Raw genomic sequence first — 20301 nt, 5'->3', positions numbered from 1 at the left:
GTAAACAATTGTTCTGTAAGTGGTGACCGATTTCGATTGGACACTCCAATCATCATGACACAATAGGCAAATGACATTTCGCCAAGTATTTTATGCACCAAATGAGTTATAATGAAAAGTGAACAAAAAAATACCAGTCTCTTTGGTTAAATCAAACAGCAGCACTTGATACAAATTCTTTATTAATGAGAAATGGAACAGTTAACATAGCTCTTTGAAAACTTGGGATACTAGAAAAGAGTAAAGTTTTAAGATAATCTATATCCAAACTATTTTATCAAAGGCAATTTAAACATTGAGCTTTCTCAACATCCTAAAACTAAATCTAGTAACAATTAAAAAAATGCTAACAAAGACATTGGATCAAGGAAAGTTAAACTAGTACTACAACTACAACTCACACATATTAGGTTGTAGTTTGTCCTCTTTCTGACTTAAAAACACTCCTAATACTGATCTTCCTAAAGGGAAAAATTAACAAAATGATATTTTCTCCTTAGCATAATTAACTCAGCCTATTTTTACTTAACTTATAGCTTTCCATTAAAGCTTGTTTAGTGGCTATTTCAAAATCAAAGGTATTTATATCTATCAAATACTTATAACAACTTTAAATAATGATCACTACCAATCCACAAAATTAAATCAAGTAACACAATACAAAATTATATCTAAGACCTGACCTATCAATACAATTTTTAACCATATATCGAGATAAATTACACGATAACATTATTCATATCAACTAAGAAACAATAATTAAATATACTGTAGTTGTAGTTTGTATTAGCAGCGGCTTCTTAATACACATTTAGATAAAAGGTAATTACAAATTCTTGATATTTGAGAGAATTTTGCGGCGTTTAGGCTGTGGAGCTGACTGTTCATGAGGAACATTTTCATTTACCTAGAACATTAAATGTTGAAATTTAAAGTGATACTATAAATCATGTCTTTACATTTTTAAAGGGTGCAGATTATAAAGCAAACCATTTTTAGTCTAATGTTTAAATATCTGATCCAATTTGTATTTAAGTTCTTAATAAAGGTTTTGCACCAACGAAGATTTATTTACAAACCAGGACCTATTTCTTCCAGGATTGATACAATGACTATAGGTCAGTGCTTTTTATTGTCGTCAATCCACTATCGATTATGAGTAGATCATCACTCAATTTTCAAATCTCATAAGATTGACAAATTGTAAAAAATAAATATTTTCACAAGTCAAGAACACATTTAAAAACATCAATACCGTAGGAAAATAAATAATACAAAATTAGGTAACACAATTGTCTGCCCGGCCAAACAAACCAAGTCAAACCGAATGAATGTGTTTTTGATATTATGAGATTTGAAAGTGGATAAATAATGCTTTAAAACTAGCCTATGCTGATGTACTTACTAACGCACTATGGCAGTGCGTTAAAAATCGCCTGATTACTGACTATTAACATCCGCTATCCTGGTAATGGCGGCTATTTTTAGTTGCCGCTCAGTATGCCACAATTTTGGTAATCCAGCACCGAAAAATTTCCAAACATACCAGATTAGTAAGTGTCTACTATACCGTACCATTAATTGCAATTTGGTCCTTCATTGCTTGTGATACCAAATTGTAGGTAAAGTAGACTCGGCCCTCTAGTTCGGCCACCTTGGGACGGGACCACTGGCCGGACTACAAAATGGCCGGTCTAACTGGATGTATTATGAAAGGTTAAAATATTCCTATTAAATTAGTTACACTTAAAAATCAACAAATAGCATTACATTCTTTTACGACATTATTTACCAAAATTAGGCTTCTGACGTCTCTTTCTAGAGTCGTCTTGTTTCTTATAGATGCATTTTTGCAACACTGGACTGATTCGCCCCAATCAACTCACTCTAGAATGACGAGTCTTTGTTCTATTGTCACTCACGTATGTTTGTTTTTCACTCATTTTGGAAGATATTTTCCTAACAGTAAATCCACATACGCCCTATAGAACTCACGTTTACTCACAACATTTACCTCCAAAAGCAATCTAATACTGTAGGGTAAAAAACCATACAAATACAAGATCACAAATTAAAACGCACTGCTTAATACAACCGCAATATGCAACGGTTCACCACTAAAAGCACCCAACTTAAGAGACATAAATTGTTTGCTTTTATGGCCGGAAACTAAACATTGTTGAATCCTGTCGAAATTCGCCCGTGACGATATGACTAATTGTCCTCTCAAGACCGGGCCGAACCATCCGGCGGCCGATCCAACAGAAGCTGATCTAGAGGGAGTCTACTGTATATGCACCATCGAAAATAAAAATTACAAAAATCTATGGGGCTTAATACTATGATTAGGGATGTGTCAATTCTCAATACCAATTAATTCACAATACCACCAATTCTTGAACATTAAAATCAGTATTGAGAATCAATCGTGAGTCTATACCAATACTCAAAATGTCTGCAAAGATCACACTATTGAAATTATAAAATGGGAATATTGTCGGGAATATTTTCTTTAGCCCAGGAAGATTCCTAAAAATTCGGTATTTATGATTATTTCAAGATTTGGAATGTTTTACTACTTATTAACAGTAAAGGACCTTAATACTAATGTTGGCTAGATAAATTATTACATTTTAATCCAAGAAATATCATTCCATGCAATCATTTCCTGTACTTAGACAAGTGGGAATTTATTGAACTCAATTTGAATTCTCAAACCATTATTAATACGTAACTCAAGCATTTACAATGGTAATAAGGCTAAGCAAGTCAGGTTTACCTAATTTTGCCTTATTTAACAGCAAACATTTTTTATATTAAAGCTATTTTTTATTAGATATTTTTTATCTTGGTGTTGTTTGAATACTAATATATAATAAAATGCTAATACAAGGTATTGTCAAAAGTTGTCACAATATCAGCCAAATAGCCTATTTAGTAATTTAAACTTTAAATATTTCAATGGACACCATTTAAAAATATTCAATTTGACAAAGTTAATCTGTTTTTCTAACATTGGTCCCTTTAACATTACATACTAAGTTTCAAATAGATTGGTTGGAACAAATCAAAGATTTAAATGTTTATGTAATAAAACATTTAATTTTGGAATACAAAATTTAATTCTAATTTTTTTTTCCCGTGGAACAATTTCTTGGAGTTTGGCGGTTTACTTTAGAGTCTTCATCAGTGGTAGCCATCTTGAATCTTAGTCCCTTAAGACTAATACTAATGTTGACTTTGTGACGGTATTAAATCCCTTCCGATTGTTGTAAAGATATAATTTTGTTGTCAAATTAAAGGTATGGTAGTCCTCTAGCTAATGTATTGCCTAAATTGTTCATTACCAGGCCAAATTTGAAAATATAAATAAATTAGTGAGTAATAAATAAAATATTTTTTAATTCTCTGGTATTTTACACCACCTACCATGATGGCGATAGATTCTCACCCTTTCGTCGCAATTACGTGGAGGTCAGCTAAGACTATGCGAAGACGATTAAAAGATCTCCACAACCACAGGAGTTAAATCACATTATGACCTCGAGCTTGGCCTGCTAAAAAATGTCAAGCTAGCTCTATTCCCGTTATAATTAAAATTTCCTTTTAGTAATTAAATTGTTTGCAAGATCTTTTAACTTTATTTATTCAATGTATTAAGAAGAGCTTACATGTGAATTGGTTATTTTGAATTTTTCATTGCTGCTTTAAAAGCATTGTATTGGTATTGAGAATCGATAAATTTTGGGATTGACACATCACTACTTATAATAATTATTACTTTTAAGCTTAAATTAATAAAAACTACCTCACTAATTTTGTTTTTCTTTCCAACCTTCACGTTGATAACTGTTGCAGCGGAGGAGGGTTCGGTTTCCTTAAAAAAATAAAATAATATTGATAAGTTTTTTTTTCAACAAGCAATGTAATAGCTACAGCCTTTAGTGGTTTATCCCTGAACTAATGTTTATTTACTGAATTCTTGCAATCGGAGGAGTTGTTATTAAAATCTCAATAAAGGTGCTTTGAGGTTCTTCTATTTAGGATGCTGTGGTTGGGCCAATTGCACAAAAAAGTAAAATTATCAATCATAAACGAGCAAAAAATTATGAACTTATAAGTTGGTTTCAACTAGGGCCGCTTAAGTTGGCCACTTTTTTATAACTCGCACATGCAAACTTGCACCATTTTGTCCAGTCACTTAAAAACAAGTTACAAAATATTTTTAATCATGCACTGTTTCCTTCATGCAGATGTTATTAGAGTATTCCTCCTTATTCAGTAAATTACTATAGGTTACTGATTTCTTTTAAACATTATGAAGATGATCATTATGAGGTTATGAAACACTAACGTTGGTAGTATTACTTATCACTGCCTTTAAATAAATACAAAACTTACCATATCCTGGTTGTCACTACAATTAGGCTGACTGAAATGACGATCTAAAATGTTCTCCTTCAAACCTTCTTTTACTCTTCGACTACCCCTGGAAATGTCCAAATACATTAAAGGCTATACGAGAGAAAATTGTATTATTAGAAACCTATGACAGCACATTAATGAACCTCAGTAATTGTCAGAAACATTTAAAAGGTTTTAGTTAGTACAATAGTATACTGCAATTTATACACAACCTATTCTGTGTGATAAATTGTCATGGCCTTTATTTGATAAGTAAAAGACCACAAATACTTAAACTATGCTTTTATTAAACATGTTTCCAACTTTTAACATCTTTTGACAAAAAGTGTAAACATTGAACAATCAAATACTCTAAGAGACACCAAGGGAAGAATGGGGAATGTCCATCGTACTGGGACTGTAAAGTATTTCTTTTGGGAGCGTTTGAAAACACTTAAATGCTATTTTCTTAAATTCACGTTTTTGTGACATTCCCCCTTATTGCTCTGGTGTCTTCAGGCTAAGGTGTAACACTGACACGTGTAGCATTGAGGTATATCTACATGTGCAATCCATACTAAGCTCAATAATATATTGTGGGTTAGCTGGCAAGAGAGGCCCTCCTTAAATAAACTGTGTCTAGCATAATAAGGTGACAGCATTATTGAGTTTAATAGGGTAGGGATTGCACACAACACCTGTTTTGCTTCCATTTTACATTAGTAGGCCTATATAGAAGGAGTGCGGTACGCAGATCTGTTCTCTTTTTTTACTTTTTTTAGGTAAACATGTACATGTCTTAAAAAAACAAATATATTAAAAAAGACATCAAAGGACAACCATTAACTAGGTGTACAATGCAGTTGTCTGCTTGCAATATTGAGTGGAGCAAGCCTCTTGCAGTGTACAAAGTCAATGCTACATCTGTTTTACGTAGATGGGATTTCTACTAGCAGTATCCAATGTCAATGGCTCATCTGGCTCACATAAATGAGATGTCTACTTGCAGTATACAAAGTCAATTGTGCATCCAGTTCACATTTGGTCCACATAAATGGAATGCCTACTTGCAGTAGCTTAAACCAATGCTGCATCTGTTTCACGTAATTAAGAAATTTACTTGCAGCATCTACAGTCAATGGTACGTGTGGGCAATATCCAAAGTCAATGGTATATTTGGTTCACATTCATAACATATCTCGCCGCCGTGTAGACATTATACGGTAATCATCTTCTGCGATAGCCGGAAGATTAGATCATATCCCACAGCAGTTCAGGCATCATTATCGGTACCTACGGTCGTGTAAACATCATCATATTCTTCGCAATTACGACAAAATGCTGAAAATTTACCGCCATTGCGGCAAAATTCTTATCGTCTTCCACAGTCATCTAGACATCAATACAGTGGAGTCCCGATAATCCGAACTTCGGTAATCCGAAAGTCCGCTTAATCCGAAACCAAAAAATATATTTTTTAATTAAAAAAAAATTTGAAAATTTTTTGAATTTTTTTTGAAATTTTTTGAAATTTTTTTCAAAATTTTTACAATTTTTTTCGAAATTTTTTGAAGTTTTTTGGAAAGTTTTTGAATTTTTTTATTAAACTTTTGACACAGTTAGCTGTACCTCGTCAAAGTATTCTGTAGCGGCTGGGCGAGATAGACTTTTTTGTAGAGTATTTTAGTAAATTAATATTACACCATTTTTGTTATTACCGTAACATTTTACATTTTCGTCCGCCAAATCACAAATGGATTTTACTAAGTGATAATGCTGCAGCCAATAGGTCTAGCCTTAAGTAATGTGAAAAACAATCCCGGGCTCGTGCCTGCGTCCGAAAAAAAGTAGTAAGAATAAGACAAAAAAAAATCAAAAAAAAAATTTCAAAAAGATTTCAAATTTTTTTTTTTAATTAAAAAAAACAAAAAAAAAACAAAAAAACGTTTAATCCGAAATATTCGGTAATCCGAAATGGGCCCGGTCCCAACCATTTCGGACTAACGGGACTCTACTGTATCATCTTTTACGGTCACAGAAACGTCATCATTGTCTTGGTGAAAGCGCTAATTTTTCAATAGCTCGATCTTCCCATAGGTATCAAAATCGCCATTGACTTTTGACGATTGATTCTCGATACCGATAGCAAATTACAAGTATCAGTGGAATTGAGAATCAGTTTCAAGAATTGACACATCCCTAATTTTAAGTTGTACCTCCTAAAATCTTATCATTGTCATAATAAAATATTAATGCAATTTTAATTTTACCATTACTGTAGTAATAAATTATTTAAGTTGTAAACATCAGGTACCCATTTATGATCTCCTAACAAACTGCTGCAGATCGCGGAAAGTTAGAGCACCAAGACTGATAATTCTGATGTCAATTCTGGGTTTTTGTGAAAAACCGGGACATTAACAACAGACCCATCTTTACTTTTAACCAGGAGACCTAGAACACAGTTAATCAAGAGCTAAATATTCTAAACTTCTAAATACTGAAGATATTCAACCATCCAGTATTGCAAGATAGTACTTAGAAACCCACTGAGACTAGACTCACCCTTTGTTGATGGACGGCTCGAAACACCCTTCAGAATCTAATCTTTGCATGAGTTTCTCAGCCATGCGTCGGGGCACCTTGAGAGTAGTAATTAGCTTGTTGCAAGACACTTGAGTGTTGTTGCAGCAGACCATGAGTGCTTGTCTGTAAAGGGCTCCTTCCTGCAATGTAGAGTGTATTAAATAAGTCTAATTCAAGTCTAACCTTTAAAATCACTTTGTGAATCTTTTTTTATTTTTTAGTTCAAACCATAATTTTAAAAGTTGCATTTTCAAGTATCCATTTCCTTTTTATAGAACAAATTTATAAAATAAAAACACAATTCACAAATACCGGTAACAAATCGAGGCAACACGGAAGCAACACATGAACTGTGGTTATGATACTTCCTGGTGTGGATTAACGTCCACACTAGTGAGTACCAAGACTAAGCAGTACTATCCTGATTATTGGACCAATTTGTTAATTACAAGGCAAAATGTGGTTTGGATTCCACTATAGGTATGGTAGGTCCCTTAGTTGCCATTGGCTGTATGCTGTATGGGCTATTAATTAACAGCTATGTCTAAGGAACATGTCAGCCTTAGTCAGCTGTGTCAGCCTATCTGTGTCCAAATACAAGACTATTTGTGTCCATGTAGAAGACTATCTGTATCCAAATACAAGACTATCTGTGTCCATGTAGAAGACTATCTGTGTCCAAATACAAGACTATCTGTATCCATGTACAAGACTATCTGTATCCATGTAGAAGACTATCTGTGTACAAATACAAGACTATCTGTGTCCATGTAGAAGACTATCTGTGCCCATGTACAAGACTATCTGTATCCATGTACAAGACTATCTGTGTCCATGTAGAAGACTATCTGTGTACAAATACAAGACTATCTGTATCCATGTAGAAGACTATCTGTGTACATGTAGAAGACTATCTGTGTCCATGTACAAGACTATCTGTATCCATGTACAAGACTATCTGTATCCATGTACAAGACTATCTGTGTCCATGTAGAAGACTATCTGTGTACAAATACAAGACTATCTCTGTCCATAAAGAAGACTATCTGTGTCCAAATACAAGACTATCTGTATCCATGTACAAGACTATCTGTGTCCATGAACAAGATTATCTGTATTCATGTACAAGACTATCTGTGTCTATGTACAAGACTAACTGTGTCCATATATAAGACAATCTGTGTCCATATACAAGATCTATGTACAGTATTGTATAATGATATGGATAGTCAGGTATATGGACAAAAATAGTCTTATATACAGGGTGATTGATATAAGTGTGCCAGCCGTTTTATTCGAAAACTATAAGAGATATCAAAAAAAGTTAAAAGGTAAGTGCCGTGGATTTTTTATTTAAAAAATTGTTGTCAAGTCAAAAAAATTATTTTAGCCACTTCTTTCCAATATGGCCACCAACTTTGATTTTTCTTATGGAACACCCTGTATTTTATGATGTATTCTAGGAGAAAATGTAATTTTAAGACGATTTTATTCTTGTGATTTTTTTCATAAACCTAACCGTTTCAAAGATAATAATGGTTTAAGTTGTGAAATTTTGAATGGATTTCTAATAAAACAGCTAGCATGCTTGCTTAGGCCTTTATCGAAATTCTTTCTCATGCAGAAATTTCAAAACTTTAACCATTATTATCTATGAAACGGTTAGGTTTATGAAAAAAATAACAAGAATAAAATCGTCTTAAAAACACATTTTCTACCAGAATACACCATAAAATACAGGGTGTTCCATAAGAAAAATCTAAGTTGGCGGCCATATTGGAAAAATGGTGGCTAAAATAATTTTTTTGACTTGACAACAATTTTTTAAATAAAAAATCCACGGCACTTACCTTTTAACTTTTTTTGATATCTCTTATAGTTTTCGAATAAAACGGCTGGCACACTTATATCAATCACCCTGTATAGATGCAGGTAGTCTTGTGTCCAGTGTGAATTCAGAGTCAAGACCCCCTAATATTTTTATTAGTAAACAGAGATATCCTTTTGGTGGTCATGTAATCTTAGCAGTAATAGCAGTCTTGTATATGGACACAGATAGTCTTTGACATTGCCTACCCAGTTATTGACATATACTGTCATATTACCTCTGAGCCAATTTTTGACGTCAACAAATACTGTGAAATTGCCTAGCCACATGAGTTAAAAAAACCCGTCCTTAAAAAACGTATCTGGATCCAGTACCAACATTTTCTTGGATCCGCCCATAACTATTCACTACTATTCTCACCCCTAGGGGATGATTAGTATGATCATAAGCTGTTGTGAAAGAAAATTGACGATCCTGCCAAGTATAAATTTTGTTATGGGGATAGTTTTGTGTAGGAAGCAGGTCAATCTCTGGTTATTGTTGTTGCCAGTTGACTGATGTGTATACTGTATACAGAGATGTGGTTTGACAAATAAAATGTGCATTAGTGACTTGGGGAGTGTGCAAACGGCCTTACATATTAATCAACAATGATGAAGTGGGTGTTCATCAGTTTCCATCGTGTCAGTAATTAAATTTGTAAGAAAATTCCCCCCAACTTTGGTGAATGAGACTGATGCCTACACCATCAGGCACCATCTGGTCTTATGCAGACTCCTACACCATGGGAACATCATTTACATGTTTACAGCCATCTCCAGCCTTTGTGCAAATTTTTTACTTCCAACACTTAACTCCATTCACGTTCGTCTCAGATTTGAATTAGCTTGCTTGGTTGCCACGGTAGCGCGAGGAGACTTTAATTTACGGGCAGCCCCATACTGTTTGACATTTAAATAACTAATGCTCGGTCCTTTAAGACAAAATAAATTCTGAACTGAAAACTCTCCTAGAACAATAGTTAAATTATAGGCGGTAGGACATTTTTTTAGGGATTAGAGCAAATTTTACATGAGATAAATATAATTCTTTCAACAAGCAGAGTAGCTGAATGTTGATAGAGGGAGAAATGTCTTTCTCCATCTTAATGTTAAGCCCAATGTCAACATCTCCATGTTAATGTTGTTGCCAGTTTGACGGAAATTGACGGAGTAGAACTGAGCTACCAAAAGAATAAAACTTACTCGTGTAAATTTCTGATTTCTGTCAGATATGCCAACTTTGAACCAAAACAAACTGATATGACGACTTATTGTAAGCTATAGCATCTTTGATGACACAACCAGTTATTTCATAAATAGAAACTAAAACATAAAAAATTGAATTTTAGAGTGTAGTGGCACAATTTGTGAATGGATTATTCAACTATGTTCTTTTTAGTAAAACTAGGCTCCAGCTGGCCCCATAGATGGGGTGTCTTCTTCAGTATTCTAAAGGTAATGATTAGTAGGTACATTTCCTCTTTAATTATGACTGGATCAAACTAGGAGAAGAAAATTTACCGACCTTTCTGTTATTGTCAGAGAGGAGGTCAGGAACAGTGCAGGTCTTTCCCAGCCCAGGGTTGTGGCAGTTTACACAGATATGACTATCAACTTGGTGGCATTTCTGTAGCTTGTAGCATACCTGTAACATCAGACTACGGTTACTGATGTGGATTGTGTTTACCATTTCAGACAGGAGACACTCACGGCTCTATTGCGGTCACAAAGGAAGTATTCAATTTTACCACAACCGCAGGCCGCTTACTTATTTTCTTGTGACTGTGGACGTTTACGTTCATTTTCAATTGTTCACTCTTAAGTTGTAATCGCAAAAGATGTTCCCCGCCGTTCGCTACTAGTCTACTATATGTTAATGGGAAACGTTCACAGTCCCTTCGACGATTTTACCATGACCGCAGAGGACGAGAACAATTTGGTGGTAAATAAGAAGAATTTTGTTTGGTTTTATTTTGATTTGTTTTCATGAATTCATTAAAATTGTAGAAGTAGTTCAAGCCGACTATAGTAAACAAAATTATTTTTTAATCAACATTTGTCAAATCAACCTGGATATGACAATACCAGATTTTAACACAAAACCTTAAGGTCAATATTTTGGACCCGATCCAAAGTAATCAAGTAGGCCTACCTACTAGAGTAGACCCTCTATAGTCCAGCACTCCAGTAAATCGCGGCAAAATTCTCCCGCGGTCGTGTGGACATTATTGTTGTCTTCCACGATTGCGGCAAAATTCTGATCATCTCCCGTGGTTGTCTAGACATTATCATTGTCTCCTGCGGTTACGGAAACGTCATCATTGTCTTCAACAATCATGGAAAAATCATAAAGATCCCCCGCGGTTATGTGGATATTATTTATCGTCTCAGAAACGTCATCGTCGTCATTCGTGAGTTGCAGCAAAATTCTGCCACCGGGGGCCTCACAAATTCGAATACGACCTTGACTATGACACGAACATTTTTTCTGTTGGATAGTCAGAACAAAAATGATTTGAATACACTGATCAGAATATTCACCTTATGTTGAAATAGTGAGCACGAGCTGCATTTGATGATTTCATCTGAAACATCACTGCATTCACAGATGCAGCACACTCTCTTTTCTTGCAGACTGACCATGGATAGTTTGTCAGATAGGTTAGTACCAACACTGCTGCTTGAGTTGTTGACAACTTCTATGTTTTCTGAAAAAAAAATGGTCTTTTCATTTCTAATATGTAAAAAATCAAAATGATACTGTCCCAGCATTGTTGACAAGGTTGAGCACACTTTCTTCTTTTGTGGCAGGTGACATGTCCGTGAACCTGGAACTATGTCAAGCAGTTAACCAAGGCCATACTTCGAGCTAAGAAGGTCGATCTTGATCAGCCTTAGCCTTTGAAAGAAATAAGAAGGGAAAACCTAGAGCATAGTTTTAAAGTAATGTGCTAAACAATTCCAGGCTAGTGTCCTAGGAGATAAGGGGTTTTTTAGCCAGTAATCTAGGGACATTGAGCCTGCGGGTGTCCGGCACTACTAAGAGGCCATTGAGCATCTCAGTGTGCGTAAATGCATTTTTCCTCCTCCTCACAAAAAAAACGTATAACTGAGACAGAGTAGAGTAATGAAGAGAGTTAGCTAAGCTGTAGAGAAAAGTTGCTGTTCATTTTCCTATTACTGGATATTGAAGATTTAAATAATTTCAATAATCTGTTACCCTGTTCAATATCCTTTGATCAAAGAATATTGAACAAGGTAACAGTTTTATTTAATCATAGAAAAGTAAGGCTGTAATCTGATGTCTGTCAGTGGTTTAACAGAAAGTGTACATATATTGAAACAAAGTGTGGAAAAACTTAAGTTTAAGTTATGATTCCAGATAAATAATAAGCTTAGTTTAACACTGGTTTTAAACATTAAAGGAATAACATGAGTGTAACAAAGCTCATGAATTTTGAGGATGTTGTGTTCTAGGATCTTAACAAAAAATTCAAGAATGTCAGATCGTCTTTCTTTAAATTGACTGAGGCTGCCACTCTAGACTCAAGTAAAGAAAATTATATCATTTTTACTTGTCGGATTGATCTTGATGAACTGGGATAGCCTTGCTTGAGAACTTCCCTTCGGAGAAGGAAGCACAATCTCATCTGAGTCCTCCTGAGGTGGTATTTCATCTTCTGCTAATAGTTCTTCACTATCAAGTTCCTGAAACAGAAAACAATGTTGACTTTTTGAGACACCCAATTTATGCACACCATAAAATAACAGTCATGGTATATGGTCCTCCCGAGCGACTGTAGCGCCACCAGCAGGCCATTCTCAAATGCTGTTTATTACGCGCAGCCACACTCACGGACCACAGCGCTACCACACAAATTAGCACCACAAGTGCTAGCCTCTCATTAGCTGAAATAAAATTATTCACATTCTTGTGGGATACGTATAAGTCACCTTCTATTTTTTTCTTAAAGTTCATCAAAAGAAGTGTTTAGAAGACTATTTTTGAAAGTCCAGGCTGGTCCCATGGATAAGTACAGAATAATCTAAAGTAAACTTTTTTGTGGAGCATATAGTTTGATGTTTAATCAAAGGAAGGAATTATCATCCAAGTTATTTAATCTATAATGTTAAGTATATGTTACAATCAAGTACATTACCCTGTTCATAGAGGACTTTGCTGACACAGAAAAGGTAGTGTATTTTGACTGAACTTTTCCAAGCTTGAGCGTTTCTGCTTCGAAGGGAAACTTCAACTTGTCATCATCAGAATGCTCAAAAAATTTTGGAACCAAATCTGCTGGAACTGAAAAAAATGTGCTTGAGAAGCCTACTACATAAAGTTAAAAACTACTTTTAAAACTTGAATAAAACATATACATATACATATGTTGACCCATAAAGTAATAAGGAATCATGAAAAGTAACCATTTTCCCCGGTTTGAAATTGAAGTTAAAAAAACTTAAACCATGTCCTTGCACAGATCTCAAGCATCTATTTTAATGATCATTATTTTATTTTCAATTATAGGCCTACATAACAAACTACGGTACTATAAATTGCAAGTACTCTACTGTGGTTTAAAATTTGTTAATCATGATTTATAATACAGTCTAACCTTGATATAACGAACCTCGATATAACGAATTCCTTGATATAACGATTTTTTTTTAATCCCCTAGAACTCTCCATAAGACACAATGTATATTTTACCTCTACATAACGAACAAACCATAACAACGACCTTGATTTAAAAAAATTTTCGTGATTTCGGCTAAAATAAGACACCTCAATATAACGAATTTGTCATTGTCAGAACCTCTACATTGCGAATTTAACCTCTGCATAACGAATTGTCTACGTCTTTCCCTCGATATAACAAATCCCCCACCCAATTATTGTTTTGGGAAAATCTGTTTCTTTATCAAATTAAATGGAAAGGTCATGTCATCGCTTGCGCTAACATTCGTCTGCTCCGTTTTACATCTTTGTCTGCTGTCGCTGCGCGCGCTATGTTGCAACAACTGAGAACTGATTTCATTGACTGAGGACTGATGATGACGTAATGTTTAGTAAGCTGTGATTGGGCGATATGGGATAACTATGGTGAATTGTAAAATTTTTGGATAAAGAGAAACCCAAGAAAGAATATAAAAACAAAACCAAAGAGAAAGAATAGCAACATCGTTATTTTAACATTCCTTTTACGAGTGTTTTTATTATCCTTAAGTTGGCTATGATTATACACTTTTATAATGACTTATCTAATAGTTTATTGTTTTCAATACGATTTGTTTCAACTAGCAACACCAATGCTATAGTTAAATAAATAAATATAGGATGGAGAGGACACAGCTAACTCACCTGATGAAAGGTTGCACACGAGTCAAAGAACTTGTATGTGTTCTTTGACTCGTCTGCAACCTTTCATCAGGTGAGTTAGCTGTGTCCTCTCCATCCTATATTTATTTATTTAATCCAAGCTAAATGCTTTTTCCTAAAAACAATGCTATAGTTAATGATTATTATTGACATTCCTCTGTTGTGATAAATCAGTACTGTACTGTAAGTAGCCTACCGGCCTATCGCGAGCAGTAGCTTACAAAACTTTCTACTGTTTTGTTTTGTTCTTTACATGGTTTATGACTACGCAATACAGTGTTTGGCTAGGTTTTAGGAGGGTTAGAACAAGCTGTGATTTTAAACTTACATCTTTTAACCTGTACCAAGGTCAATGCCATTGTCATGATTGCGCAATAATCAAGATCCCTCCCCTTTATTATGCCGGATAATTTAGGTTCTACTGTACAATGTAAACACTGTACTGTAAAGTATTGTAGCCTATGCTACTTTAATTGTATTTTAATGAGGTCAAATCCCGACCTATATTGACCGACGCTGGTTCTGAACCTCGACTTAGCGAAATTCCTGCAAACCTAACCTCTATATAACGAACCTCGTTTTAACAAAATCCTTTATATAACGAATATTCAGTTCGGTCCCTTCAGATTCGTTATACTGAGGTTGGACTGTATACAAGTAAGTATAAATAACTAGTCAACAGGGGTTTTTAATTTTTTAGAGGATTTCCCGAATTTAGCAAATTAAATTATTCATATTCTTATAGGCCTATAATTGTTTTAACATCTTTATAAATTTGATTAGGCTATTTTTACATCAAGTTTTTAGTCCTTCAAAGCACAAACATTCCTAATCCTTCTCTGCCAGATGTTTTTTTTTACTTTTCCTACATCAGGTAAGCAGACGGACTTGGTCTCGTCACCACTCCATCTTCATAATTCCATCTAATTGGCTGAGTAATGATTGGGTGTGTGGCTCAAAGGTTACCGACTTTTCTTGGAAGCCAGCCTTACCAGCCTAGCTGATGTCAGCTAGGAAAAGAATTTTGATATTGATGGTCATACTACTGCTCCACTCTGTTCACACCAGCTGATCATCTAGTGTAGGTGTCTACTTGGCTGAGAACAGCTGGTTCAGGGTTAATTCCCTTCTTTACAATCTATATATATAAAATCCAATGTATGTATGTTTGTTTGTTTGTTTGTTTCTTTGTTTGTCCTTTATGGACCCCGAAACCGCTCAACAGATTGTAATGAAACTTTCAGGCATTATTAAGCGATTCAAGGATGGTTTATGTGAAGTTTGGTGCAGATCCGTCAAAAGGGCTCCGCCCCAGTGGCTCTGGGGTTTCCCATGTTAACCTTATGAGTCCTCATATTTAAATGGAATTAAAGAATCTTAACAGCTGGTTCAACTAAGCAATTTGATTCTGTGATGTTCAATAGCATTAAAAAGTTAATAAGTTTACCAACAGGGTGCAGTACGATTATTTTTTTTTTTTATTTATGACAACAGCTAATTTGCAACCAAAAGGTGAGTGAGCGTAGCGAACGAATTTAAAACTGGAGGCTAGTTAGCGTAGCGAACGAGCTAACCTGAAGGCAAGTGAGCGCAGCGAACGAGCTCCAACCTAAAGGTGAGTGAGCGTAGCGAACGAACTTCAACCAGGATCTTGAAAATGAACAAGCATTTGACATAAAACCACATTAGGACAGGACGTCTGTCGGGCCAGCTAGTACATATATAAGTAGGCCTACATATATGTGTGTCCGTTTCTGTTAACACGATAAATCAATTTTAAAAAACATCCGATTTCAATTAAATATGGTACAAACATGTAAACCTAAATTAATTCAAACAAGTTTGAGAACTAACATGATCGGAATATGTAAACGGGCGTTTTAGGGGATAAAAATTTGTTTTTCTCATATTTGACACTCAAAATATAAAATTTTGCAATTTCTTTTTAGAACATTTTATGGAGAGCCTAAATAAATTTCCTAACTAAGTACCCATATTGTGGCGTTTGCTTAATGGTTACTGGGAAAGTTTAAAAAAAAATGCATGTTTAAAATTCCTTGTTATTCTTCCATACCAGGTGTGCCCAGAGGGGGGGTAATGTGGTGCGTTTGCGCCACATGAATTTTTTTTTGGGGGGATATTTTTTTCCTAGCTGTCATAATGAATTCCTAATGATCCTAATCAAATTTTGGATAAGCAGCCTGAAAAGGTTTTTCTAAGTATATTAAGTATGGTAGTTTACTATCAACACCAACAACATTTTTCCATTCGTAATTAAGATTGCTTCTAAGAATGGTAAAAACGCACCTTGTTAGACAATCCTTAACGTGTACGGTAGGGTCAAATTTTACTTGCTACATATGTTTTGGCGATTCTTTAACTCCACGATCGTCAGGCTTACAGCAATATCCACTTCTGGAGGTGTCGTCAGTGTACGTTGCACACATTTAACGCAAAACGATAACAGATAGGCCTTTCAATTCACTTGTGTAAAATGCCGTTGGCAAGACTGGAAGTAAACTGAATCAGGCTAAGGTTATGATGGACCGACGTGGTCTCTGGATTGTCGTCTGCGTTTTCAACAGCTCATATTGGAGTATTGTAGTGACTGAGAAGAGTGTTGAAAATATAATTGGATTCATAATTAATCGAGTGTTTTCACTCAAAATTTGTCTGCTGTCCTTAGTATTATGTATTAAAATATTTCAAAATCTTCTAAAGTAATTAATAAATTTCCTTTCCCGCAGTAATGTAGAATTTCAAGACCATCATTTATATCCAATGATGATTTATATCCAGCAAATTGGTTACTATTGTCAATAATTTTGAATGGGGAACTTAATTATGAATCCCTTTATATTTTCAACACTCTCCTCTGCAACTACAGTACACTACAATTAGCCCAATATAAGCTGTAGATAACACAGAAGACAATCCAGAGACCACGTTCGACCGCCATAACCTGATTCAGTTTACTTCTAGTTCTGCCCTCGGCAATGTACACACGTGAATTGATAGGCCTACAGTAGACTCCCTCTTATCCGGACACCTTTTAACCGGACATCGGTTTAACCGGAGTACACTTGGCGCAAATGACATATCTTTTACCGGACAATTTTTATCAGCTCATCGCTTTAACCGGACTAGATTGGCAGGAAGTGGGCAGTACTGAAATGACTGTTCTCGTGGGAAAGATTTGAGACCAGTGATCACATGTCTAAATACGTAATAATCATACAGTAGACCCCTTCTTAACCGACCTCGTATTAACCGATAATTGGATTATCCGCCTTCGATCGTTATATAATACAGTTTGATTTAACCGACCTTGCTTTGATAGCAGTTCGGCTTAACCGCCGCTTTCTAGGAATCTCAGCATTTCCGCTCCCACGCTGGGCGATGAGAACTGAACCATACACTTATCTCCACAGGATATGACTAAGAATAAGTTATTTTGTATTAATCACAAAAAGTATAGCATAACCTATTGTCAGTTTGTCATCATCGTTTGTGGCTCGAGCACATCTAATCTGATTTGTTATCTGTGCGGCAAATTTATAACATCATAAAGTGTGTTACGATTTTGAGAACTGATTATCTTATCGCTCGAGTAAACAAACAACACAACTTATAGGGAGGGCAGGGAAGGGGGTTAACAACTCCAAGGTCAAGATAGTTTTTGTGCCTGCCTCCAGTGAGAGGCTATAAATAAACATCCTGTCTTGTAACAAAATGGTTGCTTTTATCTTTAATTTTGACAAACTACTGTATTACGATGGATTTGGAAAGCATAAATTAATACATTACACTACAAAAGTTATTTTTTTAAATAGGAATTTTTATTGACTCTTGCCTAGTATTATAATATATTCCACTGAAAGTAGGCCTATTTGACTTAAGTTAACCGTGTTTTGTGTTTATTTGTGACTTTTCTATCAATACAATACGAAAAAGGAGATAAGACTAGTTTATTTTATAAATAATGAAAGTATGACTTCAAAATAATGATTATGTAATTCCAAATAAATAGCACTTCATTATGTTATGATTTTAGGGATTGCCCGTTTTAACCGACCTTTTGAGTTATCCGACCTAGGTCCGGTCCCATTAGGGTCGGTTAAGAGGGAGTCTACTGTAGTTGGCTTATACAGTATGCATTTAAACAGTCCGTTTTAACGAGTTTTTGGGGACATCGGTTTAACCGGAAAAACCGTTAACCGGACTGGCCTCGGTCCCGAGGAGTCCGGATAAGAGAGAGTCTACTGTATCTATTATTGTTTCGTGTTTTTTTTTATTAATGTTTGTAAAATATTCAGATGACACCTCCAAAAGTGGATCCTTTTGTAAGCCTGACGGTGGTGGAGTTAAAGAACCGCCAAAACACTACCATTATTAGCTATAAAACGCAAACCTGTGGCTATATAAATGAATTGTAAGATTACAGTACTTCGTCACAAAACCGGCACAAAACCTTTTGTGGTGCTGGTGGCAATTAAGGTATTGTGGGTATTTTGCCCAGCGATTATTGTAGAAGGCAGCCTGGGAGTGGCGAGCAAGGCCTTTTTCGTCTTGCCTAATTTTGTAACATGATACTTTTTGCCACAGTATTATTCATGGGCTTAAAGTTATTTGAATTCTTAAGCCCTATAAAAATTTACACCGCCTAAATATATTGTACAGTTACAGTACTTTGTTGGAGTAGAGTAATTCACCAAATATATTGTTGAACGTTTTAGGGGAAAGGGTAGGTTGAAATAGAGGGCAGCATAAATTGGGGGGGGATTGCGCCACTGGGTTTGGGGGGATGGGCACCTGTGCTGAGACAGCTGGTTTTTAATTTTGGTTTCCATGGAAATAATTGATTGTAAATAAACTAATACTAAAGAAAAGAAAGAAAGTTGATACAATTTTAACTCTTTATTTATTCTACATTTATTAACTTAAAACTTAATTTAAAGCAGGAAAACCAAACATAACTAAACTAATCCACGGATTCACTATATGGTAGCAGAGCGTGGTTTCCTGCTTTAACTTTTTACAACTTTCTAAACTTAACTTCTTTACTCAAATTTTTTACAACTTCCAACTTTGAACTTCACTTTCCCGAATACAGGGTGTCTAGTTTATTTCCATTATAAAATTCAAGACTAATTCCAGACTTTTCAAGACTAATTCCAGATTTTTCAAGACTAGTTTTTTCAACAATTAGTGGGTGTTGATACCAAAATGTATCGATTCTCGATTCTTTTAATAGCTTAAACAAATTTTCTAAATAATACTACACCAACCCCTGTCTTTGTCATAAAGTAGTATTATGATAATGTGGTGTTTTCAAGTAAAGAAATTATGCAGCAATAAAAAATTCTAACCAGCAAATTTGGTTTTTTTATCATGAAATCTTCCGCATACCGTACGTTTAGACATCATCATTGCAATCACGGCATAATCATGAACATTTCCCGCGGCCTTGTAGACATCAATGACATCATCGTCGTCTCCCGCGGTCTCGGAAACGTCATCGTCATCATCCGTGATCGCGGCAAAATCATGAACAATTCCCGCGGCTGTTTAGACATCACCTTCATCTCCCGCGGTCACGGAAACGTTATCGTCGACGTCCGCAATCACGGCAAAATCATGAACATTTCCCGCGGCCGTGTAGACATCATCGTCGTCACCCGCGGTCACGGAAACATCATCGTCGTTGTCCGCGATCGCGACAAAATCATGAACATTTCCCGCGGCCGAGCAGATACCATCGTCGTCTCCCGCTGTCACGGAAACGTCATTGTCGTCTCCCACGGTCACGGAAACGTCATCGTCATCTCCCGCGGTCACGGAAACGTCATCGTCATCTCCCGCGATCGCGACAAAATCATGAACATTTCCCGCGACCGAGCAGATATCATCGTCGTCTCCCCCGGTCACGGAAACGTCATCATCATCCGCGATCGCGGCAAAATCATGAACATTTCCCGCGGCTGTTTAGACATCACCGTCATCTCCCGCGGTCACGGAAACGTTATCGTCGACGTCCGCAATCACGGCAAAATCATGAA

At 35.6% G+C, this 20301-nt stretch overlaps 1 protein-coding gene across 2 annotated transcripts in view; it reads right to left on the bottom strand.

The window, feature by feature from the left end:
* Positions 1-200: 200 nt before the first annotated feature.
* LOC128990420 (HORMA domain-containing protein 1-like) overlaps positions 201-20301 on the bottom strand; it is a 32581-nt gene continuing 12480 nt past the window's right edge. The window contains exons 5-12 of one of the 2 annotated variants that reach the window (XM_054412780.1): positions 13020-13165; positions 12435-12567; positions 11401-11567; positions 10385-10504; positions 6970-7130; positions 4402-4489; positions 3809-3877; positions 201-907 (exon numbers count right to left, since the gene is read on the bottom strand). In XM_054412780.1, the coding sequence (XP_054268755.1) occupies positions 827-907; positions 3809-3877; positions 4402-4489; positions 6970-7130; positions 10385-10504; positions 11401-11567; positions 12435-12567; positions 13020-13165 (965 nt within the window). In that variant the 3' untranslated portion in view covers positions 201-826. The remainder of the gene's footprint in view (positions 908-3808; positions 3878-4401; positions 4490-6969; positions 7131-10384; positions 10505-11400; positions 11568-12434; positions 12568-13019; positions 13166-20301) is intronic. The other variant, XM_054412781.1, reaches the window with a different exon arrangement.

This window comes from Macrosteles quadrilineatus, unplaced genomic scaffold (assembly GCF_028750875.1).
Source record: "Macrosteles quadrilineatus isolate MER2022 unplaced genomic scaffold, UCM_ALF_1.0 Scaffold_3__2_contigs__length_128488019, whole genome shotgun sequence".
NCBI classification, from domain to species: Eukaryota; Metazoa; Arthropoda; class Insecta; order Hemiptera; family Cicadellidae; genus Macrosteles; species Macrosteles quadrilineatus.
The sequence above is the reverse complement of the archived record's forward strand: the minus strand, read 5'-3'. Positions and strand labels throughout refer to the sequence as shown.